Below are 25,658 nucleotides of genomic sequence, written 5' to 3'. Positions count from 1 at the left end.
CAATGCCATCTGGAGGGCCATGCAGTCGCTGATCATGTGTGAAGAACAAGCTCTCAAACCTCAACAGTTTAGTTGTGTGTGTGTTTTTTTTTTGTCAAGTCAGAAGCGACTTGAGAACATACTGCAAGTCGCTTCTGGTGTGAGAGTATTGGCCGTCTACAGAGACGTTGCTCAGGGGATGCCCAGATGCATTACCATCCTGCTGGGAGGCTTCTCTCATGTCCCGCAAGCTAGAGCTGACAGACGGCAGCTCACCCCGTCTCACGTATCAGAACCGGCAACCTTCAGGTCAGCAAACCAACCTTCAGATCAGCAGTTCATCTGGCACAAGGGTTTAACCCATTGCGCCACCATGGCTCCGGAACTAATCAGTTCAGTAAGTAGTCTTCAGAAAAGCCTTTACCGACATTGTGATGCAGCACTCATTTTGATCTATATTTATAGGACCCAGAGGCGAGGATTAATGCCTCTTTTTTTTCTTTTTTAAATTTTTTATTTGATGCATCCCAACAATTTACAATTTTTGCCATACATGACTTATTTCAGTATACATTATTCCAAAAGTAACTATTCCTTAAATGACAATTTTACCCACATAAATGTATCCCCCACCACCCACCCTCCCTCCATTCCCCCCAACCCCCTGGAATAGCAATTCAAAATATTGTCATTGCATCAGTGTAACTGTGTGGAACGCCTGGTTCAAGGCTCTATATCTTTCATCTCCATCTATTTTGTCTATTAGCACTGACCATTTCCTGAACCAGTCTTGTTCTTTTGGGCTGTTTGTATTTTTCCCCCCTTTGGTTGATGAAGTCATTAATTATATATTCTGATATGTAAGCCTACCAAGTTTCTACATCCCATTTTGTATCATCCCTCCATCCTCAGGCTATCGTGGCTTGTATTCCGGCTGTCATATATTTTAGTATCTCTGTCCATTTATTGTTTTCTTCCTTTACCTCTACTGTAAGAGACATGTATCTGGCTTTGTCCCATATTAATTCTTTCCCTATTATTTTTTTCATTGTTTTTATTTATTTTACTATAAAAGTTCTGAATGTTTCTACAATCCCAACACGTGTGGGAGAATGAACCTATTTCCCCACAGTTGTGCCAACACTTGTTTGAAGTATTGCCCGTTATATGTGCCAGTTGGAGGGGGGTTCTGTACCATTTAGAAATTATTTTCCTTTGGGTTTCTTTAATCCTTATATGTTTAATTTTGTGAATACTATCTATCCAAAACCCGATTGCTTTCTTAGTAAAGTTTTTTTTCCTGTTACCAGTTCTCTATAAGAGTTGTTTTTGTGTTGTAAGTTAAGGTGGTTAGTTCATCATACAATAACCCAGTTATTCCTTTATCTATTTCTATTTTCCTTTTAATTATTCTATCCAGTGGGGTTTCTGCTCCTTCTCTTCTTTTCATGGCCTGAACTTTACTGGACAAACCTAACCATGCTATCCAGTTCCCTTGACTACATTTGTCTTTTATTTTATCCCACTTTAATATTTCTCCACTGGGATCCATGATGTCCCGAATCCTTTTGATATCATTTTCCTTCAGTGCTCTAATTAGATTTGTGAATGTCTTATCCTTATTTTCCATAGTTTCTAATGGGTGAGGGTCAATTTTATTTATTTGTAATTTATTTTGCCATTTTTTTCCAGATTAGCAACATTGATAAACAGGGGCCCGCTTTTAAATTTTTTAAATCTTTTCTATCTATTCTCTCTCCCAATGATGTTTCCCTTTGCCATCTATTTGCTTCCTTTTCTATTTGCACCCATTTAGGATTAATGCCTCTGACCCCCAAAGGGTTCCAATCTAGGACTGGACTCTTTGCACTTTATTGTTAACTGCTGTCAATTCCAACTTATGGTGACCCCAAGTCATCCTATACTTAACAGCCTTGCTCAGGTCTTGCAGATTCAGGGCTGTGGCTTCCTTGATTGTAGTTACTCTAGAGCAGAGCTTTCCAAATTTTTCATGTTTATGACACTCTTTAAATATGTATTCTTTCATGACATGGTAATTCAGTTTTAATGACAAAATTGAGGTTAAACCAACTCCTTATAAGAGCTTCATACAATATATATGTGTGTGTTTGTGTGTGTGTGTATGTGTATGTGGTGGCATTTTTCACGCTACACACCTAGGGACTATGGCATGGACTCACTAGTGTGTCCAGACATGCAGTTTGGACAGTTCTGCTCTAGAGTAAATATGAAAACAGTTGTAAACTACTTCTTTAAACTGATGTCTGTTTTCACCCACACATATGCTGCACAAGTGTGGCTTAATAGAAATGCAGCAAGAAAGGGAAGAAGTTGAAGACAGAAAAGCAGAAGAGAAAGAACAAGTGTGAGTAGGTCTGAGAAGGTAGAGGAATTATCAGCTCTTTGTTGAGAGAACATTTGATGTAAAAAGCAGTAATTTCTCCTTCCTATATCTGTCAAAGATACTTGGATGACATTATTCCCAATGGTTTAGCATATTTATTTAACATTAGCAGTATAGGAAGGTGTGTCCATGTCATGTTTTGTTATGCACCTAGTAACATTTTTAGAAAACTGCAGTCACAGGACCAAAGCAAAAAAGATCAATCTTCTGTTTGGTGACACATTTGTTTCACTGATTTCCAAACATTGGTTTCAGAAAAATGCCAGGCACATTTCCAACATATTCTGTATCCAGATGTGTAAAAGTCAGGGATGATCAACCACAGCAACACTGGAGGCCAGCACTACTGTAGGCCTCAATGGATCCGCCAATGTTTTCTTTTAAAATCTAGCACTTAATACCAAAATCAACAGTGAAAGAGATTGGGCAGCCACTTCTAGTTTTGATACTAGTTGTGAAAATCAGAAAAATATGACCTTAGGACATTTAAGTATTATGCCATCTTAGCTATTTATTTACACAATTAGGATGGTAAGCAGATTTCAGGAAAAGCCAATAAACACCAATGACCATCTCCACCATTTATTTTACTAGGGACATGGTGCTGAAGGAGAGTTCTACTGATACCAGACTTCTAAAAAGACAAATCCTAGAAGAAGTAGGCATAGACATAGAAGTAGACGTAGAAGCCAAGTTGACAAAACCAAGACCATTGTACTTTGGACATATCATGAGATCAAATGACTCACCAGAAAAGATGATAATGCTTGGTAAAGTGGAGGGCAGTAGGAAAAGAGTTACACCACATTCCAGATTAATAAACTCAATCAAGACAGCTACAGTCCTGACGCTGCAAGACCTGAGCAGGGCTGTTGAGGAAGGGGTTACTTGGAGGTCTGTCAGCCATAAGCCAAAGTTGACTTGAAAGCAGTTAACAACACAGGGTGTTTAAAATTAAATAAAAACTTACCTTGATGTATACTGCTGATATAAACTTTCCTAGAACATCAGTCAGATCCCATAGTTGGCCAACCAGATGTTTATGTGAAGTTAAGCTATAATGCCTAATTAGTTAAGATGATATACTTGAGAATTGTAAGGATGCTCAATTTCAATCAGGGAGAAGCAATAAAATCTAGGGCCATTTGTTTGTCTTTTTTATCCAGCGCTTTGCCACCAACTAAAAGAAAAGGCTTTCAATTTTCCTGAAATAACCAGCCAGCAGGTGAGTCATCTCACCAGCAACCATATGCAAGATACAACCTGTAGGATTTATATGGTGTAGTCTTGCTTTCAGTTGTTATGCAACTAGAAAAGAGTTCAAGGGTTTTTTTAATGAATATAAATGCAAGTAAGAAATAACAAGAGATAAAATTGTTTGGTACCCTTAAATTCACTCAAGCACTACAATTTTTAAATTTTTTAGTAATATTCTAGGTCAAACAATGCCACAGCAGCAGTGGGCAATCCGTGGCCTCCAGATGTTGTTGGAGTGCAATTAGTACGACCAGGAGTTTTTATGATAGAATTTACACTGCTATATAATGCAATTTAACTGCATTGAACTGAATTATATGGGTTTACACTGACCTATAATGCAATTGTAAACTGCATTATATGGCAGTGTAGATCCAGAGTTATTCCAGAGTCAGTAAGGTTCTGAACCTATTTTGGAAAAAGGGCTAAGCATCTTTGATAGCCCCTTAAAATCTTGAATAACATCTAGAGTAGATTTTGCATTAAACCCACTGGCCACTTATAAACAACTCCCACTATGCCTGATCTTTGTCCATAGTGGTTGGGCCTTATGAAACTTAACATCCACCATAATTTTAAGGAGCACATGTTGCTGGCTCCTGGTTCTATTTCATAACAGCTAAAATTGATAGCCTGAAAGTGTTTTATTCACATTTCAACTCTGTTTTTGGAAAAGTTCTGTTTTTACAGCTTGTGATACCAGTGAAATCTGTTTTCATAGCCAATGATAATTTTGACCTAGTTTGCAGTATAGTTCTATCTTAAAACAATGAAACAATGTTGTTGTTGTTGATGATGTTGCTGCTTATTTTCTGCTGTCAAGTCAACTTTGACTTATGACAATCCCATGAATGAGAGACCTCCAGGTCACCTTGATATCAACAGCACTGTTCAGGATGTGGCTTCCTTGGCTGAGTCTAACCATCTAGAAAGCAGTTTTCCTTTTTTCATCTGCCTTTTACCTTACCAAGAATTATATTTTCTAGTGAGTCATGACATGGCCAAGTCTCTGTTCAGTTATCTTGGGCTGCTTCTACACCAGTGGTTCCCGAAACCCTCTTATAGTACCGAGGCAATAGGGATGTCGAGAGGGGAAAGGCTGACTACCCATGAAAGGTGCAACAACAAGCCTCCTGACTGCTGCTTTTCCTCCTCCTCCTCCCTCCCCCTGAGCGGAGCTATTCCATGTGGCTCCTAGAAGTGGAGTGCCTTGGTGTTTTCATTTTTAGGCCTGTTCCTGGGGTATTTGGGGTGCTGGTTCAGAAAATAGCATTGGATAGACCACATCAGATTATTAAATATAGTTTTCTGTGGGAAAGCAGATGGCGATTGCTGGATGGAATATGTTCTGTATCAGAAACTAGAACTGATGTGGTCTATCCAATGAGATTTTCTGAATCAGCACCCCAAATAACCAAACTGAATCTAAAGTTGACCAAAAACTGAATCATAAGCCTTTTGGTACTAATGTTGGAGAGTGGTCCCTGGTCAAAAAAAGATTGGGAACCACTGTTCTACATAGCCATGTAATCCAGGTCAGGATGTGGATTAAAGAGATCCAGTTTGCTTCTGTATTTTCTTAGACACAAAACACTACAGTTAGATAAATGTTACTTTAAGTCTCTTTTCTTTTCCCCTTCTGACACTACTGTTTAATATTAAAAAAATAGCATCAAATGACTGGATCAAAGGAAAGATGCCTTCCTTTATAAAGGAAGATTTGCTCCAACCAGAGTATTAGACAGGCAGCTATTGATGCTAGGCTTAGAAAGTCTTAGACTTACTGTTTGGGCCTGTTAACATGATCAGGTATGTACTTAGATACTTCCTATAGCATATGTAGCTAGCTAGAGCAACATCAGTTTCATTAATATTTTCACATTTAGCTCTTTATTCATTTGCATCTCATTTTATCAAATGGATTAATATCAAAAGCTGAAATGTTAAAACCTACGCAACGGGTCCTTAGTATCCACTGGGCTTTTTTCATTCCAGGAACCCCCATCAGATGACAAATTGTCATTCTTTTATTCTTAGCATGTTCTGATTTATCACAGAGGTCTAAGGAGGGATAAGCTGAAAATGGCTTTAATAAAGGTTTTACTGTTTTCCAAGTCTTCCTCCTGTTAAATTCTGAGCTTCTTTTTATAAGAGTCATATCTTGTAATCTTCCTTACGATGCAGGCTTTATATGCATCTCTCTAAACAGACAGACACAAAAAGGTAAAACTTGTTTTTATTACCATAATTATCTGGGAGTTCAAAGCCTATTTGCACTTAAAAAGTATCATCCATAGAAAAAAATACCATCTTTAAACTATGTGGAGATGCAGTCGTGACATTTCAGCTAACATACTAGAAAAATTTAACTACACCATAGACTACCCAGCTCCAGATAACACTCTCAAATATGTTGCATACTCAAAGAATTCACCACAGATGACAGAACCAAATCCAAGTAGATTCAAGAAGGAATTCAGAATCAGCACCTTCTATCATTTGCTTGGTTCAAACTTGAAAGTATCCGTTCACATGCTTTTTAAAAGCAAAAAGGAGTTAAAGTGAAACTAAGGACTTCATCCCATGCTGTCTTTCCAGCATTTCTTAACATTTAAAATATGGAGCCCATCAAACAACTCTAGAACGTTATATGGGTTCTTCGTGTCACTCTGTTTCTGAAGGGTACAGAAACACAACGTTTTTAAAGACAGGGAGGAATCAACTCCAAAGGTGTTCCTCCACATAGAAATAAGTAAAAGCAACTACATTGCAGTGGGATGGTAAACGTTGTATTTATTCATCTTTTATCTGTATTTTGACTTTTTTGTGTGGTTGGTCTTTCAATGTGCATCTTGGTGCTCCTACTGACTACATTCCTTGGACATGAGAGAAGGATCAGTAATATTTTTAAATTAATGACTCCTTTAATATTTTATAGCTACAACAGCATAATTTCAAAGATATGCAAATTAGCTGTATTGAAAGGTTCCTTTTTCACAGACATGGTCAGTGTTTTCTGCTTTAATCAATAAAATAATGCTTGTTTTTTTTTGTTAGATATCTTTTTTCTTTACATTGTCTCTATTTTTATTTTTTTAATTTGCTGATTTTTTAATTGTGTTGTCGAATTTTTTAATTTTTCCCAAAATAAGACTGATGCAATATTAAAGAAAAAAAGAAGGGGAAAGAAGTGGGAGGAAACTGTGGTGTCTCGTGTGATGGGAAATGAAATGAATGAATTCTTTGGAAACGGAAGTGGGCGAACGTGTATGATGGGGGTTCCAAATTCTCTTAATCATTTCAAGATGGAACAGCAAATACAACAATTCCCCCGCTTTTCTCCCCTAGTGGGATGAAGTCCTTAAGAAGAAAGTCTCAGTGATTAGTGAACAAGTTTTATAGTCTCTCAATGTCCATCCTTAACAATGAGAAGAAATTATGCAACCTTCTTAATCTCACTTGCATAACCTTACAAGATGTAACCAAGGAACAAAGGTGCTACAAGATACCTTTGTACACAGTAAGATTATGACACTGAAATGGGTTAGATATTCAAATCTTGGCCATATCACATTCCCATGGGTGGCAATGTAGAAAATGCCCATGTTTATGAAGATGAACTATAACTCCATCTTAGAATCGGAATTATAGAATCATAGAGTTGAAATAAGCTACATGGGCCATCCAGTCCAACACCTTGCTCAAAGCAGGATCTCCAGCTAAAGAGTCTCCAGCAGGTAGCTGTCCGGCTTCTTCTTGAAGGCACCCAGAGAAGAAGATGCCACGCTCTCTCTAGACCAGTGGTTCTCAACTCATTAGGATTTCTGTGAGTTGAAGGCCAAAACATCTGGGGACCCACAGTTTGAGAACTACTGCTCTAGGCAATTGATTCCATTGCTGAACTGTGCTAACTTCAAGATGTTTCTTCTAATCTTCAGTCAAAATATATCTTCCTGAGTGGAAAAACTGGAGTATAATTAAATTACACTGACACAAGCATGAAGTAAGTAGTGTTTTATTGTCATTTGTGCTTCCAAAAAAACTCCCCAAAACAGAAACTGTTGCATCCACTCAAATGTGATGAAGCACTTTTAAAAAAGCATACAGTTACAAAACCAAACACAAAAGTTAAAACACAATATATTCCAGAAGACAGGATCACTTTGCAGAGCACAAAAAAGTTCAGTTAAGACAAGCAGTGTCAAATGCTGTTAGATACTACAAATACCAACTAAGTGTTAACAAGATTAAAATTAACATACTTTTTTTCAGTTATCCAAACCACCGCCAGTCTATAAAACATAAGTGAAAAGTTCCAAAGTATGGCTTAAAAAAGAAAAGAACATTCATGAACTTTGAAAAAGGATACAACTATATCCTAGAAGAAAAGAAAAGAACAACTTAGCAAAAGCGACAAAGATGTAAGTTAACTTATAACTATAGTTGGCGACTAGGAACACAAGACACAACTGAATCATGTGAAAAGTCTTTCATCCCTGGCCAACCCATGGCATTTTCACTGTTTGTCTGAATTTTGGCACTTCTAAGTATTACGTTATTCACCTGTTTGGCTCCTGGTGCTTTTCTCTATAATTTGGCCAGCCCCACTGGAAATTGCCAGAAAGAGAGACAGAGAAAGAAAGATCCTTAAATTGTAGAGAGTAAGCATTTCCCAATGTATTTTCAGATTGAGGTAATATGTCCCTCAATAAGAAGATGAGTTGATACAAGAAATCACAGGCTTTAAAAAGAAAAGCTGGAATTAAAATACAGTTTCCACTACAGATAAAAGGTAAAGCCCTATCATTATTAAGCTCATCGCAAAAGCATTTAAGATGCAGGAAGTAAAACTTCCCCGAGGATTTTTTTCTATGCAACATTGTTAACTGTGATCTGACAAAAAGCAAAACAAGTATAACTGTAATCAGAACTTTATACTAAAAAGAGAGAATACACTTTCACCATACTTCCCCTCAAAATAAACCTCTGTAAAAATGGTGTGCTGGGGGATAGGATATGCTACCAAATAGGTACATATGATACTGCCTTAAACCACTGAATCAGACAGTTAACTCATTTAGATCTGGATTCCACAATACTAGACCTACATAAGGCACAAGCTCTGACCACTGTCTCCTCAAGTGAGTAAAGGAACAGCTCATATTAAGACGGGTCAATTTGCGATTTTAATATCTTACAAGAAATGGAAGTATGGCAGAAGCTCACCATGAAAAGGGAATGGCTGCACTCTGGCAAGGGTGGTGAGCTCAACCTTATTTTCCTCTCCTTCTTACTGGTTTCATGAATGCCTTCAATATTAGAATGGGACATCTACTACAACCAGGAGTTCAGATACAACTCCATGGCTAACTAGGAGCAGCAGTGACAACATGAAGTGAAAGGTGACAGCCCAGCTGATGCAGTCTCGGTCAGCTGGATAATGGAGACCCTAGCACAATACTGCGATGTGTTCTAACAGATCTAGGGCCAGTCCAGACCATTTATGGCCAGCATAGACTCACTTCAGGGTTTAATAACCAGCGTTGACTTACCCCAGGAAAGCAATGAAACCTTCTAAGTTTTTCCCCTGAAGGACTAATAGTCTTCAAAGCTGTCCAAGATCAACTGCCAGATGAAGTTGTGCCAGTATACAATCAGATCCTCCTCCATTCTCAAGTCTTTACTTGGTAAATCTTGAGAAGGAACCACTCTCCACTGCTTTAGTAGCCTAATAGAGACCTCTGGACTGCCAAGTGTTTTGAAGGAGAGCAGACAGATTGCCTCCAGTGTGGAGCAGATTGGCTCCATAAAGGTGCTCTGGAGGGTGAAGGACTAGGCTATCTTGGTGGGGAGCCTCACTGAACTCTCCCACAACCCCTTCCCCCTCTCTTTGAGAAATCCTTTACCTCTTGTTTTTTTGGTGGCTCTCCCTTAATCCTCTGTCTTCACCTCCTTCTGTAGCCATCTTCTAAGAACTGGGACAAATCCAACATCCCCTACACATGCTGATTGCTCCCTCCAGTCTCTCCACTTCTTCTGGCCACAGCTTTTATACCCGTGTTGTCCCACCACTACCATCCCAGCTGCCGAGTCTCCAGCCTCTTTCTGTTGGTGGATGGCTAGCCAACTGTGGATGTCCCAGTGTTCTTCTCATCATTCCTGCAGAAGCAGTGGGAAAAGTGAATGGTATGATAGCAGTCTGTGATACCTCCTCATGCTATGATAACCTGAAAGCCTCAGCCACACAGTGAGCTCTTCCACAGGAAATGAACACTGTTCAACAGGAGCATCTAGAACCACTTGACCAAGTACAACAAATTGGAATCCCAAAAAGACAAGAAGACAGAGAACTCTAATTTTTGGCTTGGTACCCATCATTTCCCCCATCCTACTTTATCTCATTTTATTATCCCTGTGCTTATCACACTGCTGCTTTCAGAAGTCTTTGAAGAGTCTGAGAGAGAGAAAGAGGGTAAGCTGAATATGGTGGCTATTCCTAGATCAAAAGAAAACTTTTCCAAACAAAATTTCTCTCTCACTAATCATTTGCCAGGTACATTTCAAGGTTAGGCACAGAAATACAATACTGGATTTGTGCATATAGATTTTGACTTTTTTTTGGCACACTGAGTAAGTGAAATGGATTATTGATTAACTACACTATACAAGCTTTGGAAAAGAAAACTCCAGTTTAGGCTCTCCCTGGTGCTCACCTATTTCATTCACAGAAAAGGAGTTATGCTAGATTAGACTAAAGCTTTCCAAGAATGTATCTACACTATACAATTAATGTAGTTTCACACCACTTTAACTGCCTTGGAACAATACTATGGGATTCTGGGAATTGTACTTTAGTGAAGCATTGGCATGAATTGACAGAGAAAGCTCAAGAGCTTGTAGAATGACAAAACCCAGGATTCCATAACATTAAGCCGTAGCAGTAAAAGTTAACGTCAAACTGCATTGATTCTACAGTGTAGATGCTACTTTAGACTAGCATTCTGATCACAATCAGATGACTATGAGGAGCTTCAAAACAGGAGGCATGGCAGCAATAGTACCTTTCAGCTTGAGCTCTTCAGGAAGTGGTATCGAGAGGCACAATATTTGTGATACAGAAGTAACAGTGATTACAGCCAGTGCCAGTTTTGTCTGCCCTAAGTTTTCTAATCCTCCTTAAACACCAGGTGTGTAGTCGGGGAATTATTATAAAGATCAGCTTCTGAAGATCTCTGCACATGTACCAACCAAACAGTGAATGATCAGAGTTCAGAATCTGGATTTAGCTCCACCATAAGGATGTGATTGATACTATCAAAGGTGACCTCATTGACCATTTAGTATACTAGGGCTTTAGATGTGTTTTTCCTAACTCATATAGAAACTTTATTATGGTATCATGACCAGCAATGTAAAAAATTATCAAAAATTGCAAGACAAGCTGCATATATAGATGCAAGTGACTGGCTCCTATCAGATTCTTGGCTAAAACTAAAGTTCTTACAGTTGAAACTATGAATGAGCTTCCACTTAGGACACTACCGCATGCTTGCTGCTATCCTACAGCATTCCTGTGACACAGGATAGCAACACCTTATCATAGGAGCCGCGGTGGCACAATGGGTTAAACCAGGCATGGGCAAACCGGCCCTCCAAGTGTTTTGGACTTCAACTCCCACAATTCCTAACTGCCAGTAGGCTGTGAAGAATTGTGGGAGTTGAAGTTCAAAATATCTGGAGGGCTGAAGTTTGCCCATGCCTGGGTTAAACCCTTGTGCCAGCTGAACTGCTAACCTGAAGGTTGACTTGCTGACCTGAAGGTTGCTGGTTCGAATCCACAAGACCGAGTGAGCTCCTTTCTGTCAGGCCTAGCTTGCAGGGACATGAGAGAAGACTCCCAGCTATCACATCTGGATTTCCCCTGGGCAACGTCCCTATGTTCAGCCAATTCTCTCATATCAGAAATGACTTACAGTACAACATATCCCTCCTGCTCATTAGGTTTCTGATGCAATTCCTCCATACCCTCAGCATAGACTTCCTGTTAAGAAGTACGCAGAGGTAACTCAAAAGTATCCTTTATCAGTACAAAAACCTTTACTGACCTTCTTTATCAACTTTTTAACATAATTCATAGTAGTAGGTAACATGATATAGTCCTCCAACTGTGATTAATCTACCCTTTTACAGAAAACGTGACCACTTATCTACATTTTGAAAAAAGAAACCTGCTAACTCAGATTAACCTTCATGACATGTTAACCCACAAAGAGGTACACTTCACATGCTTCAGTTTGCACATGAGACAAAAGACATCACCATGTTTTCAACAAACCACTAGGAATGTAGAGAATAAACATGAACAATATATCCTATTACTAAATTCATTTGGAGAACAGCATGGTATCAAGTATGGCAAAAAGAATGAAAAATACAGGTGCACAATTCATCCCATGCAAATCTGTAATTTCTCCCCACTTTTAAAACTTATCTTTCACCAAAAACACCGAGATTAAAGGAATGCCTGTAATGCCAACACCAGCTTTAAGCAGTCACTGTACTTCTCTAGAGATCACATCGCTTGATATTGATACTTATGGCTGGTTAATACTTGACAATGAAAGTCTAATGTGTGCTGGAGTTATTGCATGTGAACCTTTTTTGGAAAAAAATCTGGCCCCAGTTGAAGGGCATTCATACTTGCTGCAGTTGGCTTTCATGAAAGAAGGCTTTATTTTATGCAAGAAAGCACACTGCTTCTACTTGCATTTTTGTGTGAAATTTTGCACCACTATACACCTAGAAAAGAACATTATTACTAGTTACCGCATAGAATAAATTCTTTGCAAGCATCTGCAGTAATAAAAGAGGATTTTTCCTTTCTTCCTGTAGCCAAATAACTATCCCAAAAAGTGGAATTTCCTTCCTAGAGACTCACTAACATTCTGGCAAAATAACAATATGAATCCAGTCCTCAAAAACGAAGCACTGCGAGGCCTGTTTTTTTCAGAGGCGATAATGTCCATGGACAACTTAAAAGAGTGCATAAAATGAGTAACTGCAGCCTAATGAAGCACTATGCCATAATTGTAAGGTAAACAAGTCCTAACAGACAAAATGTTTAGCATAATCACTATGCAGTACAGAGCCTACAATTAAAACAAACTCACAACTACGGCTTAAATCTTAAAATGTTAGCTTAAGGAAGTTTGTGGAAAGAACAGAAAGTTTTCTGTCCTCTTCTTTATCCGGCAGCTGTCTGCAACCAACCTAAAACATTTTAAAGAATTGGGGAGATCTCCTATGGGATGGGATATGGGAAGGTTACTGGGGAAAACAGAGAAAGCATTGATTTTGTGATAGCCCTTAAATTAAATTTATTTTCAAATCCAAATATTCAAAAAATCCCTCCCAAATAATGTTTCCTTGCATAAATTTCAGTCGTGTGTACATGTGTACGTGTCTATACCAACTCAAAGAGACATTCTAAGAAGACATCTTTTCACCTTCATCTTAGGGCAGGGACCATTTTGTCATATCCTTATGATGTTCTCTTGTTTTTGTACGTTAGACCTGACTTGTTTTTTATGTTTCTTTTCCTTTTGTGAGAAGGAGTTTGTACAGTAGGAATATCTGCTTTTTCAAGACTCTGCTAAGGGCCTACAATGAATGGTATGAAAGTAACTGATGGAATAAATTAATTTTCGTGCTCATTCTAAGAATAACAACAAATGATATCCAAGAATACACTCAATTTCCTCTCAAGATGTTTTCTTACTGTGAAGCAAGTTGTTGCTGTTGTTGTTATCATAGAAACATTCTTGAGAACATGATTATGTGCCTAGCAATGCATTAGCAGCCTGTATCTACTACACATATCTATAGTTAGGCACTGATGAGTGAAAGATTGCCACAAGACATCATTCCTAGGAGCAAAAATTAGCAGGGATTTAATTCAATTTCAGCAAGAGGGAAGTGAGGGAAGTGGCAGCGAAGGAAGAATGTGCAGACTCAGCTCCAACTCAGGAGAACAGCATAAAAGCCCTTTCCATGGTTGCGCCTGGGATCACATAGACAATGGACAATATTCCAGCTGAACTCACTTCACAAGCCTGTTGGTGGTGCTATTTAGTTCAATTATTGTACAGACCTCTTATTGTTTGGGGAAGAAAAATCACCTTCTAATTGAGGGGGAAGTGGCTTCTGAACTGTACCCTTAGCATGAAGTTTGTTAAATTACTCCAGCCTTACATCCGTCCTTCAGCGGCCAATTCATACTGCGGTTTCTCAAACAAGTCTCTTGTTCAGCATTATAGAAAGAATCCCAACAAACAGGCCTAGCAAATCAGAAAGAAGCTTCATTATTTGGGGGAAAACCAAAAAAACTTACAGAAATCCATGCTTACCAATAAAGAAGATGAATGGAAAAGGAAGCAAATGACTCTTCGCTGTTTGCTTAAGGGCTATGGATGAGTCCATCCCTTGCAGCGAACCTGAGAAGTGTTGATGTATCAATAAATCGGAGCCCCCAGATGGCGTAGTGGACTAAGTGACTTGAAGGTTGGGTTGCTGACCTGAAAGCTGCCAGGTTCGAATCCCACCTGGGGAGAGTGTGGATGAGCTCCCTCTATCAGCTCCAGCTCCATGCGGGGACACGAGAGAAGCCTCCCACAAGGATGGTAAAAACATCAAAACATCCGGGCGTCCCCTGGGCAACGTCCTTGCAGACGGCCAATTCTCTCACTCCAGAAGCAACTCCGGTTGCTCCTGACATGAAAAAAAAATCAATAAATCACAGTCCATCAATAGCTCTCACTGCTACAACACCTGTTTGCATGCCATTCTCGAGACTCCCTCACTGAATGCTTATCTTATGCCTTTGAAAGAGGGAAATACTATGCGTTTATCTCTGGCCATCCCTGAAATATAGACACACCTTCCAGTTCCTCAACACTTGAGTAACTTTGCTAATGGCAGTTAAATAAAGTCATTACATGGTATGAAAGTAAAGCCATTTGCCATAAAACAAAACAATGAGGAGAAAGGAAAATAAAGCTATGTACTCAAATTAAAAGAGAATACAGTTGGCTGCTGAGTGCATGAAAATCCCATTTCCTGACTTTTTGTGATCTTTGCCAACCTTCTTTCACAGTACATTCAAGTTCCTATTAAATGGCAATTACTGGTCTATTCAGCAAATGATTTCCAACTAGACCAGTAACAAGAACTTTATTACAATCTCTTCACTGTCACATTGAAGTGGCTGTTGTAAACTTTTCTAATTACATATGCAATTAAACAATATTCCCTTTCTTTCTTTTTGTCTTTCCAAAAAAAAGCATGTCTTCCTGTGTGAGCATACACCTTTACAACAAATTGTTACAGTAGTTCCAAGATATGAAGGAAAGATTGTTCGCAGCTGCAGAAAGATTTCACCCTGGGGACTGCACATTACTCAGACCTTTCATTCACAGAAACATGATTGATTCACCAATTACTATGTAAAGACCATCATCTCCAGGTAGAGTTCCCTGACTTTCACTTTAATATCCATTTGTAGTACAAATTAATTGAAGTAATCAGGGACATTCTATTATACAAACAGAACTGTAAATGAGTGACTGTATTTTACATGTGTTTTTAGCATCTATTTAAAACACTTGCAAGATTTACATTTGTTTGGGTTCAGATATACTGTAACATCAAATCATGATTTAGTGTTACATGAACGCCTTTCAGAGTTGCATACTGTCCCTTCCTTGCTTCTCTTCCATACTCCTATTAATATGACATCCATAATGGTAAAGCATAGTCTGGATTTATGTTACAATCTAGAACTATAAAACACACCAAATGGGAGCCAGAGTTCTGCTTTTCATGGGTAGCCCAAGCCAGTTTGCTAGGGAAGCTCCAAAGGCAAACTGTGATTTCATCTGAAGCTGAGATGCAGGAAGGTGCAACAAAAGAAACATGAAGCAGAGAAAGAATCACATGATGTAACATAAAGCTTACTCACTTCTCATTGTGAAGTTGCATCCTAAATTGCCCTAGAGTGGATGAACAAATCCAAATTTGAAAAAGTAAAATTAAGTATATCTGAAATTACTGCAGGTGAAATTCTAAAAAATATTACCCAGTAATGATCAGGGCTGGGACTATAAATATTAATACATTCTGTTTTAAATACAGATTGAGTATCCCTTATCTGAAATGCTTGGAACTGTTAAGTTATTGTTAGGGAAAACTCTCAAAATACAGCAGAGCATCCAAAAATACAAAAGCAGGATGCTTATGGTTGAGCATTCAGCTCACAGCATAGCAGAGCGCTAAGTGCCATGTGGCTGTAAAGAATTTAGAGTTTAGGAGGCAAAGATTCAGAGGTCAATCTTTAAGTTACAAAAGGTTTATTTACAAAATAATTACATTAGGTTCTGGAACAAAAAAATAAGAGTAGTTAAACATGTTTCAGTAAGTTTTTCACTGAAAACTAGCAACAGCCACGTGTGAAATTAAACAATTACTTAAGATCACCTTTGAATAACTACGCAAAAATATTCTGAATCTTCTTGACACCACTTGAAGGCTTCTTCCAAAATTCCTCCATGCCTTTTGCTTTCACCAGACTCCACTTTTTAAATTATTTCTGTTTTGGTGGCCAAATATACAGGAGGTATCATGTTGGGGGTATTGGGAGATAGAGGGCCCTTCCACACAGCCATTTAACCCAGAATATCAAGGAAGATAATCCACAATACCTGCTTTTAATTAGATGATCAAAGTCCACAATGCCATATATTCCAGTTCAAAGCAAATAATGTGGAATTTTATTCAGTTGTGTGAAAGGTCCTAGAGGCTGGTTTCCCCTTTACTTTGTATTGCTATTCACATATACACTCAACAAAGGATTCAGGAGACAGATACTTTTTGATTCACCTGTTGTAGACAGACATGCAAAGCTATAGTAGGATTGGATAGGCAAAAGCCTAATTCTTATTCAGGTCAAGGTTTGGGGGTTTTTTTTTTTTTTTTTCATTGATTACTGCAGACACTGCTGAAACCTGAAAACGAAATTCTTCCTTCAACATCCTTTCAAAGCTGATGCTGCTAAAAAAACTTGCAGCTAGATAAGAGGACCAACAGGAAAGGAGGGTTGGGCATTCATCAAATGATTTGTAAAAAGGAGCTTCTTTGCCAGAGGCTTTGTTAACAGAAGTATTCCTGTTAACTAACAAGTTAATAAAATAACAACAACAACAACAACAACAACAACAACAACTTTTTTCATACCCCGCCACTATCTCGCAGTAGGACTCGGGGCAGCTTACAGAAGCACATACAAGTGCCATAATCCTTTATAAACCTAAAGTAATGTCTCACAAGACAGAATCGGAAATGTAATTTTGGAAACCAGCAGGGAAAGCCTCTGTATATTTCTATCCCAGGATAAACAGTACTTCTGTTGGTTTACTATAAACAACACAGGGAAGCAGATTGTTCTTTTTAAAAACAAACCTTTATTTCAAAATAAAACAAAATCTTGTGTGGCATCAGTAATACAAGGTGGTAGAGGATTGCTGCCAATACACACATACAGTATTGAGCATTATTCTCTTCTGTGTACCAGTGAGATCTGCTGGCTGCTAAAAATGCTGTACAAGATATCCCCAGATATTGGAATTCTTCTGTATTTAAGTGTTGGCTATGTTGCCTAAATCTATGCTTACATGGATGCTATATCAAGTTGCTGACTTATATTTATGCAAATGTAAACAAAACTGAACAATTAGGTATGAATGCACTAAACATTAGTGGAAAACTTACAACACCCATAGCCTCTTTCAAAAATCTTTAAGTTTGAAAGAGAAAGAGAAATGAATTATTAGGTAAAAATTAACATTTAATATCTATTTACCAGTGTTCTCTGAGAGTAAGACATTTTGCAAAAAAACAAATACCAAAATCTGCACCCAGAAAAAAGAGGCACACAACAACCTAGTCACCTAACACACATATGTTCATCCTCAAGGCACAAGTTCAAAACTGCAACCCAATAATGGTTAAAAACAAAATGAAACAGGAGAACTGACATTTCACTACCCTTTGGAATAATTCTCAGTGACTCCAGATCAAGATTTAGGGAGACTGGGGGAATGCATACAATAAATCAAGAAAATTGCATGTTACTTGAACAGTTGACCTCATATTCCAAGGGGAAAGACTTCACCTTGTCAAACAATTCAACATAATACAAGCATTAGAAACTAAAAAAAAGTTCTAGAAAGCCAAAAAGACATCCATGACACATACATCAGTTCCTGTGTAACTTATTTAAAATTCAAATCAAATTAAACTCCCCCTCTCTGTGTGTACATGTGTATACACACACACACACACACACACACACACACACCTCAGATATTAAATTGGGACTTATCCAGTTAATTGTATACAATTATACCCTCAGCTTCATTCAAAGAAAAAATATTTTCCTTTACTATAAAGATTTAATCAACATTTCATGCTGCCTATTCCAATTCAAGTAGATTGGAAACAAAAACAGGAATTCTCATTAAACAACACTGTGAATTGCACAAGCACCTGATATTATTAACATACATTATCAAGAAAATGACTATTGATGACTCATAAAGTAACTTCCCAGCCATCAATATTACTACACGAAGAGTGAAAATCCCGTTTAAAAAATAGACAAATTTCTCATTTAAAGGAGATTACATAAGATCCAGGTAAACATCCTGTGAAAATAACCACTTTCTCTATGTTTCCCATTTCCCTGGTATTTAAAATAAGTTAATTCATTCTATCCTTATCACTTCCCTGTATACAAATCTGTTTTCCGAAGCCCTATTGATATGTGTCTTCCAGACCTATGTCAATCGTAAGGCGACTCTATCACAGGGCTTTCCCATACTAAAGAATAAAAGAGTAGAAAGGCAACATGAAATTCAAACCCAGAGGCAATAGAAAATCATTGGAAATCCAAAACCACAAACCACAGGCTCTTCTTTCAAATCTAGTGCCAATCCTTGCAAACAAGCAATGGGCATGCTTCTTCTTATGCTCAAAATTATCAATTCAAATTACTGCACATGTGCACTTATTCAACCTACAATATAATGCAAGAAGTAGAAAAAAAGAGAGAATCTACACCCCTACTTTTCTCCAACAAGTACTGTATGTCAATCATTCAGAACAAGAGAAACTGCCTGTCAAAAAGAGGTGTACAACAAGTGACAGGTAAAGTGCTAAAAAGGGAAAAAAAAGGCATTTTTAGCATTTTACCTGTTGAACCTGTCTCAAACTGCACCTCTGGCTAATGCTCCAAGAAAATTCATTTTCTGATTAGATGGGTTTTTAAAAGCTATCAGGAAGCAAACACTTTTTTTTCCAACCAGGGAGGGTGAACAGGCAGGTATGTCTTTCTGTCAAAAGCAACAATTTACTTAAATAATATTTTAATGCAGGAAAAGCAAAAAAAAACAAAAGGAGTCTGAATAGAGGAGGAGGAGACAAGGCAGGATTAAGCTCTTCAGAGGCCCAAAGCACTTAAAAGATTTTGATGCTCCCATATACATGTAACATTCCAAATATATAAAAAAAATCAACTGCAAAATAAAATCAAACATATAGTAAGATGGGAAATAATGCTTATTTTTGCATGCTTCATTTATATTTGAAAAGTTTTATCCAGCTTTTATTGTGGGAGCTTCTTTTGGGGAACCTGGTTGAACTGCCTCAGTGGTAGTTTTACATCTTGTGATCCACGGTAAATCCATCAATGGGAAATTGGTTTTTTTTCGTGTCAGTAGCGACTTGGGAAACTGCAAGTTGCTTCAGGTGTGAGAGAATCAGTCGTCTGCAAGGACATTGCCCAGGGGACACCTGGATGTGTTACCATCCTGCTGGGAGGCTTCTCTCATGTCCCCACATGAGAGCTCACCTTGCTCCTTGGATTTGAACCACCAATCTTTTGGTCAGCAGTCCTGCCAGCACAAAGATTTAACGCATTGCACCACCCTGGGCTCTGGAAATTGGGGTGGTTCCCTCCACCCTTTGATGCCTTATTTTGCTTCCTGGGAGGCATCTACATGATAATTAATGCCATTTGACATCACTTTCCACAGCTCCATGTATATGAAGCCACAGGAGTTGCAGTTTTACATGGTCTGTAGCCTTCTCTGCCAAAGAGGGCTGGTGCCCCATCAAACCTCAACTCCCAGAATTTCCTGCCACTGAGCTATAGCTGTCAAAGGAGTGTCAAATTGCATTAAAATCATTAGGGGCTGAAGGTAGACTTACTCAGGAGTAAATCCCACTGAAATCAAAACTTCATTTGGATTTCTATGGGATTTACTCCAGTCTCCAATGGTGCATCTCTGTATTAAGAGCCGCGGTGGAGCAATGGGTTAAACCAGGCATGGGCAAACTTGGGCCATCTGGGTGTTTTGTACTTCAACTCCTACAATTCCTAACAGCCTCAGGCCCCTTCCTTTTCCCCCTCAGACACTTAAGGAAAGGAGATTCCACTGAACATTAGGAAAAACTTCCTCACTGTGCGAACTGTTCAGCAGTGGAACTCTCTGCTCCGGAGTGTGGTTGAGGCTCCTTCTTTGGAGGCTTTTAAACAGAGGCTGGATGGCCATTTGTCGGAAGTGCTTTGAATGTGATTTTCTTGTTTCTTGGCAAAGAGTTGGACTGGATGGCCTACGAGGTCTCTTCCAACTCTATGATTCTATATGACAGTGTAGATTGAAAAGGTGTGTTTGGCGAGGATGAGAGACAGGGCCTTCTCAGTGATTGCCCCCTGGCTATGGAACTCCCTCCCTGGAGAGATTAGATCAGCCCCCTCCCTTCTGTCCTTCAGAAAGATGGTAAAGATGGTATTATTGTCCTGGTTTTAAATTGCTGTTGATGTGCTTTACGTTGTTACAATGATTTTAATTTTATTGATCTGTGTTTTTAACTTATGTTGTTGGGCTCGTCCACATGTGAACTGCCTTGAGTCCTTTAGGGGAGATAGAGGTGGGATACAAAAATGAAGTTGTTATTATTATTATTATTATTATTATTATTATTATTATTATTAAAGATCTGGCTGTGGGACCAAGCCTTTGGGGCAGTGCCATGAGGCAATAATAGGAAACCTGCTCCGTGACCGGAGCCAGCATGGTGTCCTGAGTTGGTTTAAACAGCTTATTTTAAAGTAAATATAACTGATTTTAATATTTGTGTATATTTATAATTATTTTATGTCCCGGCATGGAGTGCTTGCTGTATATATGTTGTGCTCCGCCCTGAGTCCCCTTCGGGGTGAGAAGGGCGGGATATAAATGTTTTAACTAAATAAATTGATTCATATAATACAGTTCAAAGCAGATACAGTAGAGTCTCACTTATCCAAGACTCGCTTATCCAAGGTTCTGGATTATTCAATGCATTTTTGTAGTCAATGTTTTCAATATATCATGATATTTTGGTGCTAAATTCATAAATACAGTAATTATAGCATAACATTACTGCGTATTGAACTACTTTTTCTGTCAAATTTGTTGTATAACATGATATTTTGGTGCTTAATTTGTAAAATCATAACCTAATTTGATGTTTAATAGGCTTTTCCTTAACCCCTCCTTATTATCAAAGATATTCGCTTATCCAAGGTTCTGCCGGCCCGTTTAGCTTGGATAAGTGAGACTCTACTGTAATATGGATTTTATACAGCTGTGTAGAAATGGGCCTAAGGGTTGGCAAAGAGGCACCAGGCCTCTTTGGCAGAGAAAGAAGGCCTTGTGGAAACTACAACTCTTGGAGCGGCACAACATTGAGCCACAGCCATTGAAGTGTATTAATTCTACAGGACCGAGAAGGAGAAGAAGGGGAAGAAGAGGAAGAAGAGGAAGGCACGCAAAGCGGGAAACTTTGAGGAAAGCTCAAACTGTCCCAGAAGGAGAAAGCGGCGCTGAAGGGACATCCTGCTGGGGCGCATGCGCAGAGGCGAGCCCTCCTGCCCCGTCCCGCCTCAACCTTACCGAGGCAGTGGATGCGGAACCCCGGGGGCGGGCGGAGGGCCCGGCGGGTCCATCCCTGGCGCAGCGCGGCCAGGTGCTCCTCGCGCCCTTGCACCAGCAGCACCTGCTCGTCGATCCAGCCCAGGAAGAAGCTCGCGCCCACCGCCGCCGTCACCTCCGCGTTCCAGAAGTGCCGCAGGTTCTCGCGCTTGAAGTCCGCGAAGACCTCGTAGCCGATGCGGTGCCGGGGAAGCCTGCCTTCCTCCTCTTCCTCCTCCTCCTCCCTCTTGCAGGGGCTCAGGATGATGGCCAGCGAGTGAGGCGCGATCTGGAGGAACTTCTCCCTCCGGCGGGGCATGGCTGAGCCCGGCTTGCAAGGCAGGAGTGCGGGAGGAAGAGCAGCTGCAGCAGCAGCCCCAGCACGCGCCGCCTCTTGGCCATGAAGCGCGAGCCAAAGTTGATGCCCGCCTGCCTGCCTTTGGGCGCACAGGGCTCGCGCTCCCTCGCGCCCCGCCCACCTCATTATTATTCATATACAGGCAGTCCCTGAGTTAGTACAAATACCCGACTTGCAAACCACTCAGTCAGGAATGGGGCTGAGACAACAGGAAAAGAGAGAAATCTACCCTTCTGAGGGGAATTCCACTCGTGGAAGGAGTTGTTATTATTATGGGGGAAAGGGGTCTCTCTCCACTGAAGCTCTCTCACCCGTCATTGTTTCCACCACTAGTCTCAAATTCTGGGCACCGCAGTTGGAGGGAGATGTTGGCAAGCTGGAATGTGTCCAAAGGAGGGCGACTAAAATGATCAAGAGTCTGGAGAACAAACCCTATGAGGAGCGGCTTAAAGAACTGGGCATGTTTAGCATGAAGAGAAGGCTGAAAGCAGACATGATGACCATCTATAAACATGTGAAGGGAAGTCATACGGAGGAGGGAGCAACCTTGTTTTCTGCTGCCCTGGAGACTAGGATGCGGAACAATGGCTTCAAACTACATGAAAAGAGATTCCACCTGAACATTAGGAAGAACTTCCTCACTGGGAGAGCTGTTCAGCAGTGGAACTCTCTGCCCCAGAGTGTGGTGGAGGCTCCTTCTTTGGAGGCTTTTAAGCAGAGGCTGGATGGCCATCTGTCTGGGGTACTTTGAATGTGATTTCCTGCTTCTTGGCAGGGAGTTGGACTGGATGGCCCATAAGGTCTCTTCCAACTCTATTACAGTAGAGTCTCACTTGTCCAACATAAACGGGCCAGCAGAACGTTGGATAAGCGAATATGTTGGATAATAAGGAGAGATGAAGGAGAAGCCTATTAAACATCAAATTAGGTTATGATTTTACAAATTAAGCACCAAAACATCATGTTATACAACAAATTTGACAGAAAAAGTAGTTCAATATGCAGCAATGCTACGTAGCAATTACTGTATTTATGAATTTAGCACCCAAAAATCACGATATATTGAAAACATTGACTACAAAAATGCGTTGGATAATCCAGAACGTTGGATAAGCGAATGTTGGATAAGTGAGACTCTACTGTATTCTATTATTCTAAGTTGTCCACATGCTTGTGGATTTCAATCACTTCTCTGTCCAGTCTGACATGGTGGTTGTGAGAGTGGTCCAGCATTTTTGTGTTCTCAAATAACATGCTGTGTCCAGGTTGGTCCATCAAGTGCTCTGCTATGGCTGACTTCTCTGATTGAATTAGTCTGCAGTGCCTTTCATGTTCCTTGATTCTTGCTTGTGTGCTGCGTCACTTGGAGCAGAGCACTTGATGAACCAACCTGGACACAGCATATTATTGAGTAGACATCGTCCATTGTAAACAATGCACCACAGATTCATGAAAGTGTCTACATCAACCACTAAGTGATGTTCAGAAAATATTTCCAGACCCCAACATACAGTAAGGGACATCATTTGGGGGTGGGATTTGTGGACTGAGAAAGGACTGTTTATGACTGCAGACTTCTGTAAGGGACCAGAGGGACCATTGTAAATACTACTGTTTTTTTATCTCTTGGAATCAGTAAAGTTCCTGTATTTTTGTTCTGCAAACCTGTGTGGCATGTTGTTGTTCTGCAGGTGACTCTGGATCGCAGGCGCATGTAAGAACTTCCTTTATCATCACCAATCCGCAATAATATCCACAAGCCTTATATCTAAATCCATTATCCTGACTAAACAGAACAAACAGAAGCCTTTCAGATGTTCCTGTGTCACAACTCCCATCAGCTCCAGTCATGGTGTCTAATGATGAGGAATACAGGAGTTGTAATTCAGCATCTGGAGGGCCACAAAAAATTACAATGGAGAGCCAGATTTGGCCTGCGGGCCTTGCATTTGATACATGATCTGTAATCTGGAAACAAAGCCCTATGAGGAGCACTGAGAGGAGACACAATAGCCATGTTTAAATATTTTGATATACTGTATAGAGTTGGAAGAGATCAAAGGGCCATCAAAACACTTTCATTATAGTTTGGACCCATTACTCTGTGGCTCTAGAGCAGCAGAAAACAAGGCTCCCCTTCCTCAGTGTGACATCCTTTCAAATATTCAAACATGTCTATCATGTCCCCTCTTGGCCTTCTTTTCTCAGAGCTAAATGAACCCAGCTCCCTCAGCTGTTCCAGACCTTTGACCATTTTGGCCTCCCTTCTCTGGACACCTTCCAGTTGCCACCTCTAACCTCCACACCTCACTCCTGCATTGGGTGTACTTTTAATTACTAGATGGGGAAAAACAATGAAATTCAGCAAGTTGAATGTTTTATTGGCTTGCAGGTATATAGTGATGAATGTTCGGTTTTGTCGTACAGCTAATAAAAAGAGGAAAGTGGGATGGGACACCTGGTTAAGGGAGAGAAAGAACTTGTGGAAGCCAAGCTACCAGAATAGGAAATAGCAAGGATTCGTATCAAATTCAGGGATTCATATCATAGAATCATACAGTTGGGAGAGACCACATGGGGCATCCAGTCCAACCCCCTGCCATGTAGGAAACACAGTCAAAGTACCCCCAACAGATGGACATCCAGCCTCTGTTTAAAAGCCTCCAAAGAAGGAGCCTCCACCACATATGCATATCAAAGCAAATATACAATTGACAAAGCCTGTCCAGGTACCTTGCCCTCCCCATCATCTGTGTCCCTATATGTTTTTAAAAGCATCAGGGTTGGGAAGATAGTGACAGAGAGCAGGACATACAGAGGTTTTGGGTGCTGAGTTGCAGCAACTTGTCTGCAGTAAGCTATACAGCAAAATTTGAGCTGGGAAAGGATGGCAGTCTGTTTTAGCTGATTTGACATTTTCATCTGTGCAAGAGACAAGGTGAGTAGCCATTGCCTACAAAACCCCATATTGACTGTGCATGCACCACAAATTGTGGAGGTGGAAAAAATGCAATAACTAAATCTAAACGGGTTGCTGTGAGTTTTCTGGGCTGTATGGCCATGTTCCAGAAGCATTCTCTTCTGACATTTTGCCCACGTCTATAGCAGGCATCCTCAGGTTGTGAGGTCTGTTGGAAACTAGGCAAATGGAGTTTATATATCTGTAGAATAATGTCCAGGGTGGGAGAAAGAACTCGTCTGCTTGAGGCAAGTGTGAATGTTGCAATTGGCCGCCTTGATTAGCACCAAATAGCCTTGCAGCTTCAAGGCCTGCCTGATACCTGCCTGAGAAATCCTTTGTTGGGAGGTGTTAGTTGGCCCATATTGTTTAATGTCTGGAATTCCCCTGTTTTCAGAGTGTTGTTCTTTATTTATTGTCCTAATTTTAGAGTTGTTTTAATACTGGTAGCCAGAGTTTGTTCATTTTCATGGTTTCCTCCTTTCCGTTGAAATTGTCCACATGCTTGTGAATTCAGGAAACATAGGAAGTGTGGTTTGCAGTGCAATGTACTCTTATATGTTAGTTAAAGATTTGGAATTGGTCAAAGATCATCATTTTCAAAAAGGGGCA

General features: G+C 39.8%; 1 protein-coding gene across 1 annotated transcript in view; it reads right to left on the bottom strand.

Moving 5' to 3' along the window:
- The window catches only part of stox2 (storkhead box 2), a 160,057-nt gene extending 137,962 nt beyond the window's left edge, over nucleotides 1-22,095 (bottom strand). Inside the window, exon 1 of the mRNA XM_003221634.4 lies at nucleotides 21,712-22,095. Within this exon, the coding sequence (XP_003221682.3) occupies nucleotides 21,712-22,048 (337 nt within the window). The 5' untranslated portion in view covers nucleotides 22,049-22,095. The remainder of the gene's footprint in view (nucleotides 1-21,711) is intronic.
- Nucleotides 22,096-25,658: the final 3,563 nt, after the last annotated feature.

This window comes from Anolis carolinensis, chromosome 5 (genome assembly GCF_035594765.1).
Source record: "Anolis carolinensis isolate JA03-04 chromosome 5, rAnoCar3.1.pri, whole genome shotgun sequence".
Taxonomy (NCBI): Eukaryota; Metazoa; Chordata; class Lepidosauria; order Squamata; family Dactyloidae; genus Anolis; species Anolis carolinensis.
Note: the sequence above shows the minus strand (reverse complement) of the source record. Positions and strands in the feature narration are given on the sequence as shown.